Below are 20,544 nucleotides of genomic sequence, written 5' to 3' on the forward strand. Positions count from 1 at the left end.
CTAAGCCAAATCAAGATCGAATCATGATAATCGATTCTGAATATTAAGAATCGGAATCGAATCGATTCTTGACATTTGAATCGATACCCAGCCCTAATCCTGAGGCTTTGGCAGAATGTGAGCTTCTTCTCCAAAGTAACACCAAAGCCAGTGTTCTTACCGCACTTAACTTGGCATCATCATTTCCAAATGTATCAAATAAAAAGGTTTTTTGCAACAGTATCAGATTAAATACATAAATACGCTACTTTTTATTTGGTAATTTCACTGACAAATAAATATAATTCATCATCCTGCACAGTGGGCTGTACAGCATTCACATGAAGGTAATGGTACTGAAATAACTTCAGCTACTAAAGACGAAATCAAAGTGTGAAACAGACATTTATTTGGATGTCAAAATGATGATGTAAGCAGCAGTGTGGTGTGGGCTTCAGCAGTGAGAACCGTACCTGTCCGGGGCTTGGAGCTGCATGCTGGGGTGGTGGCTGGTTGCCTGTGGGAGTACTGGAGGGCTGAGGCTGATGCACGGCACCAGAGTGGTGGGTGAATGACTGTGGAGCTACAGAGGGAAAAGAGATTGTGTTAACTTTGTTTGAAAAGCACTCCCTTTTATTGAAATATTTTGATCTTCACATCCATTACTCACTAGGGGTGTAACAATATATATCGTGCCACGAAATTTCGCGATGCAAAAACGTCACGAAACGTGTCGTGGAGGTGACAAACTGTATCGCGATATTGGGTTATTAATATTAATCTATTGTATTGACTAGTAACGCGTATCCGACCACGCGTGACGACCGCGCCTCGACCCGCGGACCAAAATCTTACTACGCTCAGAAGAAACTAGTACCGTTTTGAGCTCTGAACCTTTACTTATGTAAGGCTGGTGTAGAGTTAAGCCTTACCTTATTAAATTAAACCTTGTTAGTAGGATAAACACGGGGACAACTTCTGCTGAGTTCCAGTGTACTTTAATGTCCCTCAACAGTGTAGGATTTTAGAACATCAACACAGCACCTAGTGCCGTACTGTGGCGTATCACTCCGCCCAATCTAAAACAGACTAATCACTACAGATAAACTGACTAGTGTCATTATAGTCCCTGATTTACAGAATATAAAGAATATATTTATAAAATAATGAACCCTGAATTACCAAAATAACCTTCTTAACAAAAATAAATCTCCTCTTACACTTATAAGGTGAGCATGAATCAATCTTTTTTATGATGTAAAAATGTATTTATTTACTTTTATTTAATTTTAGTCGTTACATTTCTGGAAAAGAAAAAAGTCAAATCATACATGAGAGAAACTATTCAGTTTGTGGCAAAATATTTGTACTTGTATGAAACTGAAGATGCATAATGCAAACCTGACATTTACTTTTAGTTCAGTTTGTGGAAAATGGTTGGCCTGGCTTTCTCTTTAAAACTTAAACAGTTATAAAGAATTACAAACTGTAACAATAGGGCAAACGTACAGCATTGTTTTGTATTTTGTGTCTTTCAAATAAAAGACCAATTTTTCCAGTCATATGTTCCTCATTCAAGGTTGTTAAAAAAATACTGCTATAATATCGTATCGTTATCGTGACCTCAATATCGTGTATCGTACCCTATCGTGAGATTAGTGTATCGTTACACCCCTATTACTCACCATAAATGCCTTGCTGTGGTCCTTGAGATCCATCTCCCTGTGCAGGGAACTGGGGGCCTCCTGGTCCAAGGGCCTGTGGATGAGGACCACCACCTTGACTTATCATCCTAGCCCCACTCTGTAACATGGAGTACATGGGCTGTAGAGGTCAGGGAGAGAGAGAGAGAAGGATATTAGTTATTTCACATATCAGCCAACTATGTCCGTCCATCCAAAACAGTCTGTTTAATCTGCAAACGTAAAACATTGTGCTTGCCTTGTAATAGCAGAATAATGGAAAACAAGAGAAGTGTAAATGTTGTACCTGTCCAGGGTAGGGTGTCATGGCCTGGAGGACCTGCTGCTGACCGTACTGCTGTGGGTTGTATTGAAGGTAAGACTGAGGGTAGGGTGACGCCACCAGAGGGGCCCCGGCTGCTGATGCTGCAGCTTGCAGCATTTGCTGTCCTGATGTTCCATGATCGGGTCTGGGAGCTACAACAGAGCCTGGTGAGAGAAGGGCGTTTTCAAAACATGGTAAGAGTAAGCTACACTTCAATCCATTGGTAATCTTTTCACTTTTACATTCAAGTGGTATTTTATTGCCAGTACTCGAGTTGAGGGGGGATGGCATCCCCCCTGAAATAAAAACAGTCCAAATCATCCCCCCTGTAAAACTGCCATCCCCCCTTTCCATCCCTTATGTCATTTCATCAATTAATGTGGTTTTACTGCTATTTCAACATTTAGAGTCATCACCAGAAAAATAACTTATTTGACAATTTGCACCTGTTTCAAGTAAATTTTCACTTGAAATAAGTAGAAAAATCTGCCAGTGGGACAAGATTTATCTTCTTATTACAAGCAAAAAGATCTTGTTCCACTGGCAGATTTTTCTACCTATTTCAAGTGAAAATCTACTTGAAACAGGTGAAAATTGTTGTTTTTTCCAGTGATGAGTCTTGTTTTAAGTGTAATGAGATTTCTTTTTACTAAAATGGGACATTTTAACTGGAAATAAGACAAATATTCTTGTTAAGATTTTGAGTTTTTGCAGTGATCCATTTTACTTATCCTGTGAAGGACAGAATCATATTGATAAGTTCAGAAAACTGTTTTTTTATTGTTGTGTTTTGATGTATTTGATGTAAACCCAGTGGATATTTAAAGCTTACAGAAGGCTGCATTTAACTGCTGCTATGTCATTCTTGCAGTATTTCTGCAGGTGTTTTGGTCAGTGCTATTATTTGTAATATATTATATTATTTGTTATCAGCACAAATTATCTGTCCCCATATGATAAAATCCACCATCCCCCCTGATTTTCTTTTACAACTCGAGTACTGTTTATTGCTATATATAGAGGGGAGGCTACACAGTTTCCAAGTTTGTAAATTATTGGAAATCAAATATAACACAGGGATTAAAGCAAAAAAAATATTTTTGACTGAACATTTTTTCCAGGCCAGTTCATATTCCCCTACCATCCATGGTACATCCACACTTTAAGAATGGCCCCTTTTCTGCCGTGCGGTCGCTTCCCAAAGGTTTCAACTAAAAAAGTTAAATGCTGTATTAGCCCTTCTGTTTTCTGTTTTTTTATCACCAGTTGATTCGATCCGATATTGATGTGGGTTAGTGTTATCAAAAATGTTTTTTTGAACTGTTGCCTGAATTATATGACTGTAAAATAACTAGTGAAATAATAATTTCACATTAATTATTGTGAAATAACTAAAATTAAATAACTCAAATGGGTCTTTCAATATCCATTTAAAGTGCAAAAAAGAAGGAAATTGAAACAGCTCATGCAGTAAACACTTAATTTTAGGTTGTATAATTTATTCTGTCACCAGACACACAGCTTGCCATGAAGCATCAGGCATTTTTCCAGGTATGTCATGACAAACTGTGTCCGATAACAGAAGAAACCAAACAAGCTATAGTAAATATAGATAATATGAACTTCATTGAACTTATATAACGTTTTGAAATTTACTTTAACGGCAACGTCTGTAGTAGGTGTAATAATCGTAATTTTGTATTACAGTACGACGCACTCTCCTCGCGTGCTGCGCGAGCGAGGTCCGTTTACAACGCAGCTGGTTGTCTGTGTGAGCGGATTAACGCATATGGCAGCATAAACACAGACTCAAACAGCAAGTAATTTCCAGCATTAACAGTCCTTCTCAGCCCGCTGTCTGTACGGAGTAACCCGTGGTTCTGTATTTTCTGCGCTGGTTTCTCAGGCGGCCGCTTCGACATGTTTGTTTTGTTCACGAGGGCAGCAGAGGCGGGCGGGGCAAAGAAACGCAGTGTCCCCGGTTCTTAGTGACCCCTCTTTCCAAAGAAAACTTAATTTAGTTCGGGAGTTGTTAAAACCAGCGCTTTGTTAACGCTACCGCTGCTCTTCGACGCCGTGTTCATTGTTTGATAGTTTCACACCACGCGCATGTGTGAATTAAATGACGTGACTACTGGTACAAGTCAGTCTTCCCTGAGGGCGGGGCGATCCCACCCTCCTCTGTTTCTGATTGTCTAATACCAAGGCTCTGGCTAGCTTTATTGGTTTACAACAGCGTCAGTTTAATGCCCAACATGATTTCATTGGATAGTCTAAACTGTACCACAACAAAACGCACGTGCAAATGTTTTTTGTTCTCTTTTTTTTCCCTAATTTTCCAATTGACGGAAATCCGTCTAGAGACGGAGAACTTTAATCCCTGTATAACAGCACTGAAAAGACAAATTCTGCATTTACCTTTGGTCCTGGGGTATTTTCCCTGGCTCACTGTGGACATGGTGTACTGATACATGGGTGGGGGCTGAAAGAAGAAGAAGAAGAAAAAAGAGCAGGTCAACCCAAGCAGAGCTTCTACAATAAGATAATGAAGATATCCTTAAACAAAGCTTTTTCACTATGATCAATGGATTCAATTGTTAGCTGTTGCCCGAAAGAAACATGAGTTTCTTTTCAGAGACTGATACTATTAAAATTCATGTATCCAGGCGTTTACTCTTATTTTACAGGCACAAACAAGCTAAGTTTTTGCTGACAAACCTGCACAGAGTGGATCTGTGAGACATAGGAGAGGTAGGGAGCGTTGAAGAGTTGTGCCTGCCCGCCTGGATGCTGCAGAACGACTGGGCTTGGTGGAGTCGGCCGAGGAGGAGTGGGTGCAGTGTTGGGCTTTGCCTGTTTGATACAAGTGGGTAAATAAATCTAATAAGTCTCTTGAGCAGGTCTCTTACACGTTAAAGATGTACGTTGAGGTAATAAATATAGATGAGTGTACTTTCCTTTTCTAAATTAACATCTTATTTCAATAAGTGAAATGATACCAATATCAACTATAAGATGTACATAGTGTCACAAAAGGTACACCAACTTATTTTTGGGGAATAAACCAGCTTACCATGGGTATTGGAAGTTTGACAGGGTTGAATTCTTTAGCGTTTGGATTTAAAGTTGATTTCTTCACTTGGCTGCAAGTTACACAAACAATGTCAGTCAAAAATAATTACGACAATATACAGGACTGTCTCAGAAAATTTGAATATTGTGATAAAGTTCTTTATTTTCTGTAATGCAATTAAAAAAAAACAAAAATGTCATACATTCTGGATTCATTACGAATCAACTGAAATATTGCAAGCCTTTTATTATTTTAATATTAACATTTACCCTTCTGTCGAACATCTTTTCATCAGTTTAATATTTCATTTAGAGGCCCTAAACTCTGGAACAATTTAGATATGTCTCTGAGGTCCACATTGTCATTTATATCCTTCAAAAAATTGCTGAAAAAACATCTCATGTCCTAATTTTTCAATGTATTCTCTATTATGTATCTTTGTTTTCTTTTCATGTTTATAATAAGAGATATCCTATGTTTGTACATTTAATTTTCTGTTTACAGTAGATGACGGGGGTGGAACTCTGTACAAGCCCTCTGGGCTTCGTTCCCTCCTTAAACTATTTTTTTTTAAATTGTGCTAAATAAATAAATACAAATACAAATATTGCTGATTATGTCTTACAGTTTAAGATTAAGATTCCCAGAATATTCAATTTTTTTTAGATAGTATATAAGCCATGATCAGCAATATTAAAATAATAAAAGGCTTGCAATATTTCAGTTGATTTGTAATGAATCCAGAATGTATGACATTTTTGTAATTGCATTACAGAAAATCCCAATATTCAAATTTTCTGAGACAGTCCTGTATCAACAAAATTATAGTTTACAATCCAAAATAATCCTTTTCAGAACGTACTCTGCCACTCCTTCTGGTCGCTCTGAGTCGGACCTTGAATCCTCACTTCCTGGGGTCCTGGCAGGCTGAGGGGTGGCTGGTGACTGCCTATCTGAAAGGGGTGTTGTGGCCGCTGCAGGACCTGGGGTGGTTGCAGCATCCTTTGTTGGGTCTTCACTTGGAGCTGGTGAGGGCTGAGGTTGGGGCTGAGAAGGACTGGGAGCTGGAGGCTGAGTCTTGGGCTCTGAAGCCGGGTGAGCGTCTGATGAAGAGGATTTTACAGAGCCAGAATGGGTGGCCTCACCGATGGAGGGAGGTGTTGCTGCTGCCGGAGAGCTGGGAGAGCTATGGCCGCTTCCACTCGGCTGGAGCTGGAAAACAAGTAGCGGGAGACATTTGTCACATTTCAATGTTTGTATAATTTAATGCCTCACTAAGAGACAGCTTTACAAAAAGACCCTTACCCTGAATTCTTTGCCAAATTTCCGCAGCTCTTCAATCTGTGATCTTTGCTGAATTGAGGGAGCTGAAATCAAGACAGAAAAAAAAACCCTGAATACTGAAATTAAATGGCAAACTAGGGCTGCAACGATTCCCCAAGTAACTGGATTACAAAAAATGACAGAGGAATTTCCTCTGCCCTGAAACCTTGTATAATTAAAAAATAGATTTAAAGCTCATGGATTCTTTTTAGTGTGACAATGCGCTTACAGGTATGCGTCCCCTATGAAGCGGAAGAAAACAGCGGCGGGCTTTTCATAACGTGTGTGTTTGTTGTTTTGATGTACAGACGCCGAGACCAAAACAGTGACAATGAGTAAACGCAGCAAAGCAAAAGTAATAAGAGGAAGAGACGGAAAATGTCGAGGGTGTGGAATCATTTTAAATTACATATTGAGGTCTCGGCCCACATTGTGTAGGACTCTTGTTCCAAGTCCCGGTCCACAGCCAAGCATTTCTGTTTAAACGTATTGGTTCTGAATGTGAACTTTCACCATTTAAAAGGCAGTGTTTAAAAATATTTTTTATTTTTGATACTTATAACTTCGAAACAATTTCATTTTTATTTAATTTTATGTCTCAGGAAATGTTAAGTTTGAAGTCATTTTATTGGAAAATGGTTAACTAGTTTCTATATGTAAATAAATGTAAATTATTCTTATAAAAGGAAACAAATTAGTTGTTTTTATTAAGTGATCTTTCTTGTTTTATATTTATTTTTATAATTGGGCTTTAATTAAGCAAAAGTAAGTTTTTTTCCCAATTAATCGATGGAATACTCGATTACCAAAATATTCTATAGCTGCAGCCCTACAGAAAACCCATACGAGGTGCACACTGTAATATATGTATACAAATAATATTTCCATCATTTAAACACTACGATTCAACTATTTTAGGAACACACGCACCTTTACTAGACTTGCTGTCCTCTGTGCTGCTTGGGCTCTCTGTAGATCGCTCTTTTGCAGCTGCACCGAGGATCTCGTTCACTGCAACGACAACACAAATGAAATCAAACATCTGCAGCACTGTATTAATTCAGTCCTCAAATATGTTTTATGGCTCTTAGAATGCTAAAGGTTTTAACTTGAATGTTAGCTTGGAGCTACAAAAGAAAACTTTAGTTATCCTTACAAAAAAAAAAAAAAAAAGGGAGTGGGCAAATCCAACAACATTTCCTTGACTAAAGGGGCAAAAACCGAAAAAAGGTTAGAGATAAAAGGTGAGAAAATACCATCTACTGGGAAGAGAGGGGCAGGACCAGTTGTCTTCTGGGCAGGCAAGGAGACAGATGAAGTGTCCAAATAAGGCGTGTCCTGGGATGAGCCTGATTTAGGGGAACGAGCAGCTGCAAGAATACAGATTTTACACATTAGATTTTATGCACATTTTTTTGTAACAATTAACACAATTTGAGAATGAATTTGAACATCACTGATGACTATACCTGTGGATGAAGGGTGTGAGTTCGGGGTGCGGTTCGTCCTGCTTGACTGTGGAGGTCTTTGAGCTTTAGGAGATGTTCTCGCAGAGACTGAGAGGCACAAAATATCTCAGAAAAATGTAGAAGTTCTATAGCATCTACACCAGGGGTGTCAAATGTGCGGCCCGAGAGAGATTTTTATGCGGCCCGAGAGAAGTTTCCAACGCAAAAAACCGAAATGTTAATTTACTAAAAAGGAAGGCATAAATAATTGCCATGAATCGCAGCATATCCGATATTATATTTCTTCTACAAATCCATCGCTATTCCACAAAGAGAGCAGTTTGACATTTTTTCAGTTTTCTAGAATGCATTTGCCGATTATATTTCTTTGTAGACGGTCGTTTATTTTTATTAACTGACTACTATTATATGTTTTCGCAGGAAAAATATCACTGCTAAAAAAGATGATAGAAGATATTTATTTGGAGAATTTCAGTTTTGAGTACGAGGATAGTGACAAAGTAAAACAGTTAAAAGAGAAGTGCTGACTTTTTCGGCACACTGGCGTAAATATCCGTGCCAATTTTTAAAAATAAATACACTTAATTGTAGTGGAAAAATCTCTAAATCACAAAGAAACACTCTCGGAGTAAGAAAGAAAGATTTTTCTTTTAATTAAATTTCCTATAAAAAGGCAAAATATAAAAATAAACATACTTGTTTCTGTTTATCTTTGTAAAATGATATTAAAAGTATCTTACATAATTTGAAAAAAAAAAAAAAAAACGAGAAATTTCAAGAAAAGATCCTGAAGAAATATATTTTACATAATTAGAGTGTAAACAAAGTGCATATTTCCTTTAAAATTAACTAAACATATATTGGATTAGATAAAAGTAAAAAAAAAAAAAAAGAATTAGAGAAAAAACATTTCCGCACCGTTTTTGTTATTTTGAGCGTGCGGCCCGCGAGAAAAAAATTGGTCAAATTCGGCCCGCCAAGCAAAATGAGTTTGACACCCCTGATCTACACAATACCCTGACACAAAACTCACCTCCATTAACAGGTCTGCCAGCATCAGAAAGCGAGTGTGGGTGAGAATGGGAATGAGGAACGGCATGGCCATGTGGAGCAGGGGGGCTGGCTGGAGAGTTGGCTGCAGAAGCAGAGGCCGGGGCGGGTGCTGGTCCGGCAGGAGAGGCAGGTGTATATGGGCTTGCGTGACCAGAGCCTGGGCCGGGGCTAGGGCTTCCCTGTGGCTGGTGGGAAGAATAGGCCCCACCTCGACCTGATAAGGGGCTGTTTCTCTCTGACGGGGAGACTCCAGGCTGGGCTCCAGCAGCAGAAGGCAGTGGGGGCCTGGGGGCCGAGGATGAAGAGGATGGAGGGGTGGAGCGGTAACCTCCACCTAGACGAGCGTGTGGCGGAGGCCCACCAGGACCTCTCTCAGCTCGCTCCCGGTTCATGTCCCTTTGACGCTGAGGTAATGGAATGTACTTGCCCTCCCTGACAGGGAAACAGTCCATGAAAAACATGTGGCTGACATTAAAACACGATCAAAACGGCGGCTACATAGAAATGTGATGGAAACTAGTTCAGTTTCAAAGATTGCTCTTAAACTTGAATTCACTAGTTTAATACAATTGAAAACATTTAATTCTGGTAGTTTGAGGCCACGTTTACACATAGCTGGGTATTTACAAAAACGGATATTTCCCCCTCTACGTTTTGAAAAATAACATAATTTACACGAACTCGCATAAATACGCTGTTAAGGTGCTATGAGCAGCCAAACCTAAAGGGGGCAGTGTAACGAGAAGATAAAGTCATGCTAGCCAATCAGAATCCTAGAAAAAAACATCAACAAATGACACGAGTAACTTCCAGTTACTTCCAAGATGAACGAGAGTTGTCACTACCTGATGTGAGTCCGCTACCCGATTTGAGTCACGCATGCGCAGTCGCGTCCAACATGTGCATTTCAGTGGAGAAGTAGTGTTGTCATTACCCGATTATTGATTAAAATGAGCGACTTTAATGTTTTCCATCATCTCCATGCCTACATGGAATCCGGAAAGTTCCATCCCAGTTTGGGAAAAGCTGACAAATCGAAGATTACTCGTTCTATGAGTAATTACATCTTGAAAGGTAATTTGGCTATGATTTTTATTATCATGCTTAGCTATGCTTGCTAAAAATAATATAAAGATTTTTTGCATCAATACCCTTATATAGCATAACATTTCCTGTTGTTGGACGCGACTGCGCATGTGTGACTCAAATTGGGTAGCGACTCACATCAGGTAGTGACAAGAGTCTTTCGTTTGGAGTGACAGAGATGTGGAGTTACTTTTAAGTGGACATTAGAATATAAAAACAGGTAAAATACAAGAGAATATTGACGGTGGCAAAACAAATTGCAAATACAGGTCGCACACATGACGCTGGTGACGTTTCTGACGCATAATGTGACGTTCTGAAGCCTAAATGTCTGTTTACAAGTAAACGTGAAGACGGGGTTTTTGCAAATCTCCACTTTGGCCGGAGTTTTCAGAAATGATCTTTTTTGGTGACTTTGAGCTTCGTTTTTGTGTAAACGAACGGCCAAAACGCATGAAAACACCACCGTTTTTGCTGCGTGTAAACGGTGCCTTAATTTTAGTCGCATATTTCTCAGAGAGAATGTGCCTGTTTGAACTGTCTGTTGGAAAAAAAAAATAAATAAAAGTCAATAAGCTACTGAACAGATTTTAAAGTGAAACCTTTCGGGGCTACAAGAACTTTTACAACAAACTTTGACCTGATTATAATAAAGCGGCATAAATAAATGCCTGCCAACCTCAGTGAACTGAGACGATGTATGGATGGGTGAAGTAATTCAATCCACAATGTGAGAGACTGATAAAGTTAATGAAAATTATTATTTCGAGTTTCAGCTGTAGAAGGTGGTTTTATAAACAACTAAATCATGAAGGTTTACTTCGTTTGTCCAGACACTACTTGTGCAGTTGTTTTTCCATCTGAGGTTAAATTTTCCTAATTCTGAGACCTGACAAGGCCCATGGAGTATTATGCCCTGATGTGCAAAATCTAATGATTAAAATGGTGTACTTTCTTTAAATCGAACTCACTCATCTCCTAAGTTGTGCTTCAATTAAATGACAACTGTAATAAAATATGATTTTTAAAGTTAGGAAGCAAGTCAGATTTCTTAAGCAAAGCTGCAGAACAGCTCTTGACAGTACTGAAAACAACACATACCACTGGTGGCCTGGAGGGTTGGAAAACTGCAGCAGTTGCCAAATGCTTTTTTGGACTCTCAAAAACTGTAGTATTTCATACAAAAATACATTTAATATCTAGAGTATGAAAACCATACATCTGCCTAACTTTTAACAAGTAGCCAATCTCACCTGGTGCTGGCCCCAGGACTGTCTCGGCCTCTTTCTCGATCTCTGTCACGAGGGGCCTCATGACCTCTCTCCCGATCGTTACCGTCCCTCACCACAGCGCTGTACTTTTCTTCCTCACTTTTGCCTTCTTCGTTTTCCAGGCCAACGCGATGGCGATATTGGGGGCTTGATTCAATCTCACTGGCCAGGCGAGCGGCCCGAGCCTCCCTCTGCCGATAGGTCTCAGAATTCCCCCTCTCTAAGGGAACACTGGATGGTAAAAGAGATAATTAGAGGAAAGAAAAAGAATGTAAGAACTGAAACCATTAATTCTTGGAAAAAACAAAAACATAATCAGTGGTGTTGGAAATCAAACAATTACAAATCTGAACACTGCTGCAATTTTAGTCCTGCTCCAGCAACAAAAAAACAAAACAGGTTTTTAAAGCTGCTAACATGTCCATATGTTCACAAACCAGCCCTCAACACCACATCTGAGGATTCCTGCTTTAAATTTGCAGACCTCCATCCTAAACTCCAGTCAGCAACATCAGACGGTTCACATAGCTGAGGGAAAACAATCCTGACCACTTTGAGTTGACATTTCACACCTTTTTTGCAAGTGACAACCCATAATTGCTTAAACAGAAGGATACATGGACTTTTCACGCACATCTTGCATCCTACTTTAGTTCAAACTGGCTGCTCAGAGAACCGCTTACAAGTCCAGAAACTCATCACCAAAGTGTCAAAGTTAAGTTATTGCCACTGGTGTACCTTAAAATATTGGAGCATCATTTTAAAAAACTTTAAAGACTTTCAAATGTTCCATCTTTACTGGATTACAGCTGAATCGCATATTATTTACTTTATTATTTTGAAACGAAATTTGCAAATTTCCAATTAATATTTGAAAATAAAAAAGGCCCTTCTGTGATTTCTATTCTATTAAGGTTCAAAAAATAGAAAGACAATAATCATGGCATAAAATTGCATATATTTGATCGTCTGCAGTTAACTTGTCAGGAAATGTAGTAGTAACTTACGTATACATAGAGAGGCTGGAATCATAGGTTGATGTGACTCCATATTTCACTTCATTAAAACGGAACATTTCATTGGCATCCCAACCATTAGACTGAAAAGATAAAAAGAAAGATTAATGAAAAATATTAGAAGACAGAAGTTAAAATTACAAGCTGCAAATAGAGTGTGTAGATAAAATATCATCTAATTTCAAAAAAGACTTTTGTTACATTTCTGGTGAAAAGGGAAACATCAACTCACTGCATCATTTTCCAGATCATAATTTTCCCCATTGCTGTCTCCTCCCTCCCATCTCTGTAAAACTTTCTCCTTGTGTTCTCCATTGATGCGACTGGAGCTGATGGCTGTGTCTGTAAATGTATCTAACACACACAAACACACACAAAGTCAGGACATCGTAAAAAAAGACCAACCATTATTTCCACTGGCAATGTTTGCCTGTAGAGATGCTGATGTCAGGAAATGCTTTTAATTATTATCAAACTACTATCAATTACTATCAAACAATAAATTGATTATTTGTGTCAACCCCACAAGTTAAGACCATTGAGTAAACTGTGTGATCATTGAACTTTAGCCCTTTATAATAACCTAGAATACAATCTAAACTATTTACTTAATATTGTTAGTATTAATCCCACAAAGTTTACTACAAACCATAAGTAAAAAGTAATTCTCGTATAGCACATCTGTAAGAGATTATCTTGTTTAGATTCTGTTTTACTAGAGCCGACAATAGTTTTCTGAAGTGAATCAATAGCTTGAACCATCAACTCTTGAAACACAGGAGAGGCAACATGACAGTAAAACTAAGACTCCCTTCATATTTCCAAATGACTCCACATTCACATGACATGTCTGACCACCTCTTGTGCTCCGATGGACCCAATTGAAGTAACACCTGAATATTAATAGTGAGCAGCACCACCATACCTACATGGTCAGGGCTGAGTTCTGTAGGCAGACCAGCTTTTAAGAATATGCATTCAAATAGCACAGATGTGCAGGGTGTGTATATATGAATGATGATGATAATGTCATCCTAGTTTAACCAGCCTCATATCTTTTTTTCAGTGATATTCCACCATTTAGAGATGTTAGGGTTCCTTGACGGCCACACATCCTGCTGCCCCCCTCTCATCTCTGGTGATCGTATGTCTAAACCTAGCCCTTCATCTTTTGTGTTGCTCACCAACCCTTACAGCACTGTTTCCCAACTCTGGTCCTCAGGCCCCACTGTCCTACCCCCCCCCCCAGGTTTTTTTTATTTACCATGTCATGTTATGACTACACCTGTGATGTCATCACCTAAGATGACATCTTCTGAGGAAGACTAGAGGTGTAGTCCAAGTATGTCAAGGTAGAAAAAAACTAAGAAAGGTAAACAGGATAAACTTGTAAGACAGTATGAACATAATCACAAGTACTGCCTTGAAGGTTGAATTTAGAGCCCTTCCACAGTGAACAAGTCATAACTCACGCTAAATCTTGGTTGACACAGTAACATTTTAGTGTACAGGACTGTCTCAGAAAATTAGAATATTGTGATAAAGTCCTTTATTTTCTGTAATACGAAAATGTCATACATTCTGGATTCATTACAAATCAACTGAAATATTGCAAGCGTTTTATTATTTTAATATTGCTGATCATGGCTTACAGCTTAAGGAAACTCAAATATCCTATCTCAAAAAATTTGAATATTCTGGGAATCTTAAACTGTAAGCCATAATCAGCAATATTAAAATAATAAAAGGCTTGCAATATTTCAGTTTTGTAATGAATCCAGAATGTATGACTTTTTTTTTTTTTTTTTTTTTTTTTTTTATAAATTGCGTTATAGAAAATAAAAGAACTTTATCACAATATTCTAATTTTCTGAGACAGTCCTGTATATTGTAGGAAGAAACAATCCTTAAGTTTTTTTTAACTTTAAATCAATTAATAATTCAATTAAATTTGAAGTTGCAACATTCTTGCTGACAATTAACTGTAAGTTTACTTGTTAAAACCCTTAGTTCGGGCCTGAATTTTGGGTCTGAGCATTGCTCTCCTTTGCTCTTTTGCAAAAACGCATTCCGTGTTTTTCAAAAGCAATGAGGGAGAAATTCACAACAGTCAAGTTGCACTGTGAATCGTATGAAAGTTAATCATTGACAGCACTCGGAAACAATGTTACTATGAGAGGAGGAGGCTTTAGCCATAGACACAATGTAATAGTTTCTTCCATGCTTAACACTCGTTAATCAGGATGAACTGTGAGAAATGTATTTCAAACTTCCTTGACTGATTAAGCAGACATAACCCCCTACTCGTATGTGTTTATACCTCTGGTGGCATAGTTGAGGTCGACATCTCTGCAGATCATTGTAACCAAATCTGAGGGACTAAATATCATTGTGTCGGTAATCTCTTCCCTTCGTGGCGGAACTGACATTGAGCCCTCTTCTTCATTTCGTTTGTGTACAGCATCCACAGCCAACTCACACTATGGAAGAGAAATAACAGAGAAAGCAGAAATTAGAGGAGCATATGAACTTGCAAAACATGTGAGATGCCATATTTTACTCAAAGTTTGTTGTTACATAATTATGTAAATGAGTCTACATCAAACATTTGACAAAAAAAATGTCCATGTCTGTGTGGTCAAGATAAGCTCCTTACCCGAGAACTAAGAGTTTTAAATATGCCTTCAAATATGCTGCCATTTTTCACTCTTATGTCGCAAGTGGAACCCTGAAAGACAAACATTTTAAAAGTAACTTAACAGTAATTTAAATCAGAGAAAAATCCATAACTACAGATGATTGCATATATGGGAAGCATGATGAGGGGAAAAGAAAAAAAAAGACTGACAAGCTACCTATGCTGAATTCTTTATCATCTTTGACAATAACATCAAAACGTGAAAAACTGGTTTTGTAAAATATGCAAATTGCATTTTACCTCCAAAACTATGGTAATCATCAAAAATGATAAATGACTCACCACTACAGCTGTGAGGAAATGAAGCATTCTGGCATTGTTGTATACACCCTCAAAGACCTTTACAGCAAAAAAACACACAAGCCAAGACCAAAGGTTTTATGGAGCCATGAAGTGAAAACATTCAAATATTGTGATATACCAAAACATATTTTTATTGAAAAACTTGGATGCAAGGAGCCGTTCAACCCGAGGTGAAAATAGAGAACCTTTTGAAGACCCTGTTTATCCAGTAGATAGATTTATAATGACACATTTTCATTCAATAAAATTTTAAACCACTAATGTAGTTTGTTGTCTGGTATCATTTTTGGTTGTCACCAAAAGCATGTGAAACTGTGAAAGCATAAAAAACTTTATTTAATCATGCAATATACGTTTTACAAAGATAATTGTAAAGAAAGGCATGAAAGCATCCTTTTACTTTAAATTTCAAAGAAGGATAAAAAAAAAATCCCCATCCATGAACTAAAAGAAATGCACAGAAAATATTTAGTTTTCTGGCTAGTATTTCTGATGGAGCATACTCACAGGAGATGACTGGAATGATGGCTTTGCAGAAGTTCGATTCCTGCAAGAAATAGGACAGTCTGAATACTTGGGAGCAGTACAACTAGTTTCAAAACCTGTCAAGGCAGTGTCTAACCACATTGCAGGCACACATGATGTTAACATTAAAAGAGATTTCATAAGAGGCCTAACAAGTTCCTGTATCATAAAATGATATCACAATTTGATACCCTGTTGCCTTCTACCTGTGGCGTAAGAGGTAAAAACACAGGCATCTGGGCAGTAAGAACTATGAGATTTAAAACAAAAAATATAATGTACCTGTGTGTGTAGTAGGGCTGTGCGATTCATCGATTTTAAATCTAAAATCGGATTTATTAATCACAATCGATGTTAAAAAAAGGAAAATCGGAAAATCGATTTTCCTTTTTTGCAGCTGCATTACAGACAGAGCCCGTCTAGTCATCTTTGTTTGGTCAAGAAAATTGTAAATGTTGTCACTTTACTAAACTCAAGGAGGATTTACAGTATCTTTCAATTGCACTTCATTCCCAATAGGGAAATTAGTTTGCTATTTTTCTTTAAAAATAAAGATAAAATATTTGAAACAATTTATTCCATTGTCTTTTGTAGTTTTACCAAAAAAATAGAAATCGAAATCGAAAATCGGGTTTTCAGAGAGAAAAAAAAAAAATCGGGATTTCATTTTTGTCCAAAATCGCCCAGCCCTAGTGTGTAGCTTATTTTCAACTTCACTCCGTAAATAAAGTTTTTGCATCTTAAAAAAAAAATGCCCACGTGGATTGTGTCACAGATAGTTACGCACTCACTTTTGGTTGAAAGTACACCGAAACTACAAAGACCTAAGTATAAATAAATGTATTTCAAAGTAGGAAAGCCTTCTACCTGTGGCGTAAGAGGTAAAAACACAGGCATATGGGCAGTAAGAACTATGAGATTTAAAACAAAAAATATAATGCACCTGTGTGTGTAGTTTATTTTCAACTTCACTCCGTAAATACAGCTTTTGCATTAAAAAAAAAAAATGTCCACGTGGATTGTGTCACAGATAGTAACGCACTCACTTTTGGTTACACTAAAAGTACATAGAAACTACAAAAAGACCTTGGATATATTTTGTAAGAGATGGAGCCCTGCAATGCCCCTATTAATGGAGCAATAGACTCAAACCATTATAATTCGGTAATTTCTAGATTTGCTTTCCTACACTTCCCACCAGACCCCCTGGCGGGTTTTTGTTTGTATTGTCCGACACTGCCTTCATGCTGCTACTGTTGATACTTATGTGTATGGAGATGTGTGTAGGGATATACTGTATTTTATTTATTTTTTTTTTTTTTATGTATGGAACATAGGGCTGGGCGATATATCGAGATTTTAATATATATCGATATATTTTCAAACTCAATATGGTACGAGACAATATCGTCTATATCAATTAAAAAAAATATTTTTTTTTTTATTATGATTTTGATATAGCTTATTTTGTGACAAATTGACTTGAATGCTTTATTTGAGATTTGCACAAATGTTTTGTTATTTGCACAACTGTCAACCTCAGTGGAAAAGTCTGCCTGTTACTGTCTACATTGTATTAATTGCACAGTGTATTTTAATTGTTATGCAGGAAAGGGATATTTGTTTTATTTTATTCAAGAAGCATTTTTATTCTATATATGCAGGCAGTTTATTTTTATTTCGTTTGTTTTATACATTTTGATATTGTGCAGACCTCTGTTAATAAAGGTACCTGTGTGACATTTGGCACGAGGCTTTGTTTTAAAACTGACAGTTTTTTTAAGGGTTTGCCTCAGAAAAAAATGAAGCTAACAGAGATGCTATGCTATAATGCTTTGGGGGAAACCACAATTATGGCACAGAAAAAATATTGATATGTATCGAGTATCGTCATTCAGCTAGAAAATATCGAGATATGACTTTTGGTCCATATTGCCCAGCCCTAATGGAACAGTTGAGTATGTTTATAAAAAAAAACAAAGTTAAAAAAAAAAGGAACTACAAAAAGACCTAAGTAAAAAGAAATGTATATCAAAGTCGGAAAGAGTTCAGTTCAGGTCATAACTGCTCTTTGATTTTTTTCTTTTTTAATTATCATTCAAATGTTGGTATCAATCTTTTCTTAAAGATGTTCACTTTGCTCCAAATGTATTTCTTTCTGACAGCCCCGATAAACTTTGTATTGCCCCAATAGTGATTGCTGCTCAGCGCTTTCACCATCTTAGACCTGCCTTCATTGAGCCAACTAAGTACAAACACGGCATTTTGATTGGCCGAAATGTCCTGTCAATCAAACAACGGCTAATCTAATTGGTTTAGACAGGAGCCGTGTCCGAACCACGCCCACGGGGAACATGGTGCTTTAACCGGTAGGCCTTCGCCTCTCCGCTAATCCTCGGACTGTCCTGCCGACGCAGCCCGCTGCCGCTCACCTTCCAGCCGGCGTCCTGCTCCCGCTGCTGATGCCGCTGACCGGGGAAGACATGCCGCCGGAGCCCGATGATGTCCCGTTGGACGCCTTCCTCCCGCCTGTGCCGGATTGCTGTTGTTTCAGCATTGCGATGCACAAGGCTGATATAAAGTAGTAAACTCACTGAAACGGACAGCTCGTTGAGCGACCTGAGACGCAGGTTTCTCGGCGGTTTCGCCGGCGTGTTAACCTCAACACACCCGGCTACTGTGGCTACTCCGTAACCAGTCGCCCGGGGCCTACAATGGCAACAAGAAAATCCCTCGATAATTTAATTAAATATCCCATAAAACTCGGGAAATTAACCCCGGGCTATATTCTTTAATATCCCCCGAAACGAAGCCGACGCGATCGATCAATTGAAGGACGCGTTCGTGTGATTATTCACCGGGCTGGCCGCGTTAGCGTTAGCTCTGCAGTCGAGCTCACTCCGGACGCTTTTTACTCGATTTACTTGTGTTTCCTCTCTCGCGTCGCCCCCGAGTCCGGCACCGCCGACTCTTCCGTGCAGTAGTAGGGACGTCGCGTTGTTGTCAGTGGCCTCGGGAGGTTTAAATGTTCAGGTTTCTCGCTGAAACCCTGCTGCGGTTGGTCGACACCAGCACTCGGTCGGCTCGCTGGAGTCAATGCGCGCGCGGCGGGCCGGCGGGGGGGTGGGGGGCGGGGGGCGTGGCCAGTGGGGATGGGGGCGTGGTCAGGTAGTGGATTCAATTCAATTCAATTTATTTGTATAGGGTCAAATCATAACAAAGGTCATCTCATAATGCTTCACAACACACACACAAAAAACAGAGATAAAAGTAATCAGATATCACACATCATAAAAGAATGTATAAAAACATAAGCATCAAAAAAAGGCAAGTTTATTTGTATAGCACAATTCAACACAAGGTAATTCAAAGTGCTTTACATCAACATTAAAAGCGGCAAGACATAATTAGACAGTAAATAACAAATAAAATTATGAGAAAAGAAGGTAAAATAATAAAAAGCACAAGTTGCTCAGTCTCAGAGTAACCAATAACGTGCAATAATAATAATAACAATAGCAACTGCTGACAATATCAGTTACAATATCAGTTACATGCTGTAACAAGCACCGTCGGCAATAATCATGTCTGCCTCACTCTGCTGCACCTCTCACTTTTTGTATAATTTGTTTTGTATAATTGTATATAGGTTATTTTATTCAGAGCTGTCTTTTTTTCTCTACCTCAAACTGCTGCACCTTAGATGTTTATTGTATATATGTCAACAAGCACCACATTTGTTTCTTTTTTGTTTATTTACTGCCTAAAGTGTGAAATTACCGGAGTCAAATTCCTTGTTGGACAATGTTTGAACCTGGCCAATAAAGATGATTCTGATTCTGATTCTGCTGATTTAAGAGTACACTTAAAAAACAAAAAAATGATAATAAAATAGGTAAAATAATAAAAAACAGAGATAAAAGTAATGAGATATCGCACATCATAAAAGAATGTATAAAAACACAAGCATCAGAAAAAGGCATGGCAAGTTTATTCATATAGCACAATTCAACACAAGGTAATTCAAAGTGCTTTACATTAACATTAAAAGTGGCAAGACATAATTAGACAGTAAATAACAAATAAAATGAAATAAAATGGTGAGAAAAGAAGGTAAAATAATAAAAAGCACAAGTTGCTGATTTAAGAGTACACTTAAATAACAAAAAAATGAAATAAAATGATAATAAAAGAGGTAAAATAATAAAAAACAAGATAAAAGTAATCAGATATAACACATCATAAAAGAATGTATAAAAACATTTACATTAACATTAAAAGTGGCAAGACATAATTAGACAGTAAATAACAAATAAAATGAAATAAAATTATGAGAAAAGAAGGTAAAATAATAAAAAGCACAAGTTGCTGATTTAAGAGTACTCTTAAATAACAAATAAATGAAATAAAATGATAATAAAAGAGGTAAAATAATAAAAAGCACAAGTTTTTAAAAATAAGGGCAGTAAAGTCCAGCAGGTAAGTATTTAATTTAGTAGTATGCTTCAGTAAACAGTAATGTTTTTATCCTGATTTAAAGGAGCTGACAGTTGGAGCAGACCTCAGGTCTACAGGAAGTTTGTTCCACCGGTGAGGAGCAGAATAACTGAACGCTGCCTCACCTTGCTTGGTTCTGGTTCTTGGAACCGCAACAAACCAGATCCAGATGAACCTCAGGGGTCTGGGAGCTTCATAGGAACTAACAGATCAACCATGTATTTTGGTCCAAGACCATTGGCCT

The 20,544-nt window shown here is 37.9% G+C and overlaps 1 protein-coding gene across 1 annotated transcript in view; it reads right to left on the reverse strand.

The window, feature by feature from the left end:
* Window positions 1-18,885, reverse strand: part of LOC133419802 (ataxin-2-like protein) — a 21,146-nt gene extending 2,261 nt beyond the window's left edge. The window contains exons 1-20 of the mRNA XM_061709223.1: window positions 18,236-18,885; window positions 15,786-15,825; window positions 15,258-15,314; window positions 14,934-15,005; window positions 14,598-14,757; window positions 12,510-12,631; window positions 12,269-12,360; window positions 11,244-11,492; window positions 8,885-9,336; window positions 7,852-7,938; window positions 7,639-7,752; window positions 7,313-7,393; window positions 6,365-6,426; window positions 5,922-6,271; window positions 5,060-5,129; window positions 4,705-4,839; window positions 4,405-4,468; window positions 1,969-2,150; window positions 1,665-1,803; window positions 453-562 (exon numbers count right to left, since the gene is read on the reverse strand). Coding sequence (XP_061565207.1) covers window positions 453-562; window positions 1,665-1,803; window positions 1,969-2,150; window positions 4,405-4,468; window positions 4,705-4,839; window positions 5,060-5,129; window positions 5,922-6,271; window positions 6,365-6,426; window positions 7,313-7,393; window positions 7,639-7,752; window positions 7,852-7,938; window positions 8,885-9,336; window positions 11,244-11,492; window positions 12,269-12,360; window positions 12,510-12,631; window positions 14,598-14,757; window positions 14,934-15,005; window positions 15,258-15,314; window positions 15,786-15,825; window positions 18,236-18,360 — 2,763 coding nt within the window. The 5' untranslated portion in view covers window positions 18,361-18,885. The remainder of the gene's footprint in view (window positions 1-452; window positions 563-1,664; window positions 1,804-1,968; window positions 2,151-4,404; window positions 4,469-4,704; window positions 4,840-5,059; window positions 5,130-5,921; window positions 6,272-6,364; window positions 6,427-7,312; window positions 7,394-7,638; window positions 7,753-7,851; window positions 7,939-8,884; window positions 9,337-11,243; window positions 11,493-12,268; window positions 12,361-12,509; window positions 12,632-14,597; window positions 14,758-14,933; window positions 15,006-15,257; window positions 15,315-15,785; window positions 15,826-18,235) is intronic.
* Between the last annotated feature and the right edge of the window lie 1,659 nt (window positions 18,886-20,544).

This window comes from Cololabis saira, chromosome 19, assembly GCF_033807715.1.
Source record: "Cololabis saira isolate AMF1-May2022 chromosome 19, fColSai1.1, whole genome shotgun sequence".
NCBI classification, from domain to species: Eukaryota; Metazoa; Chordata; class Actinopteri; order Beloniformes; family Belonidae; genus Cololabis; species Cololabis saira.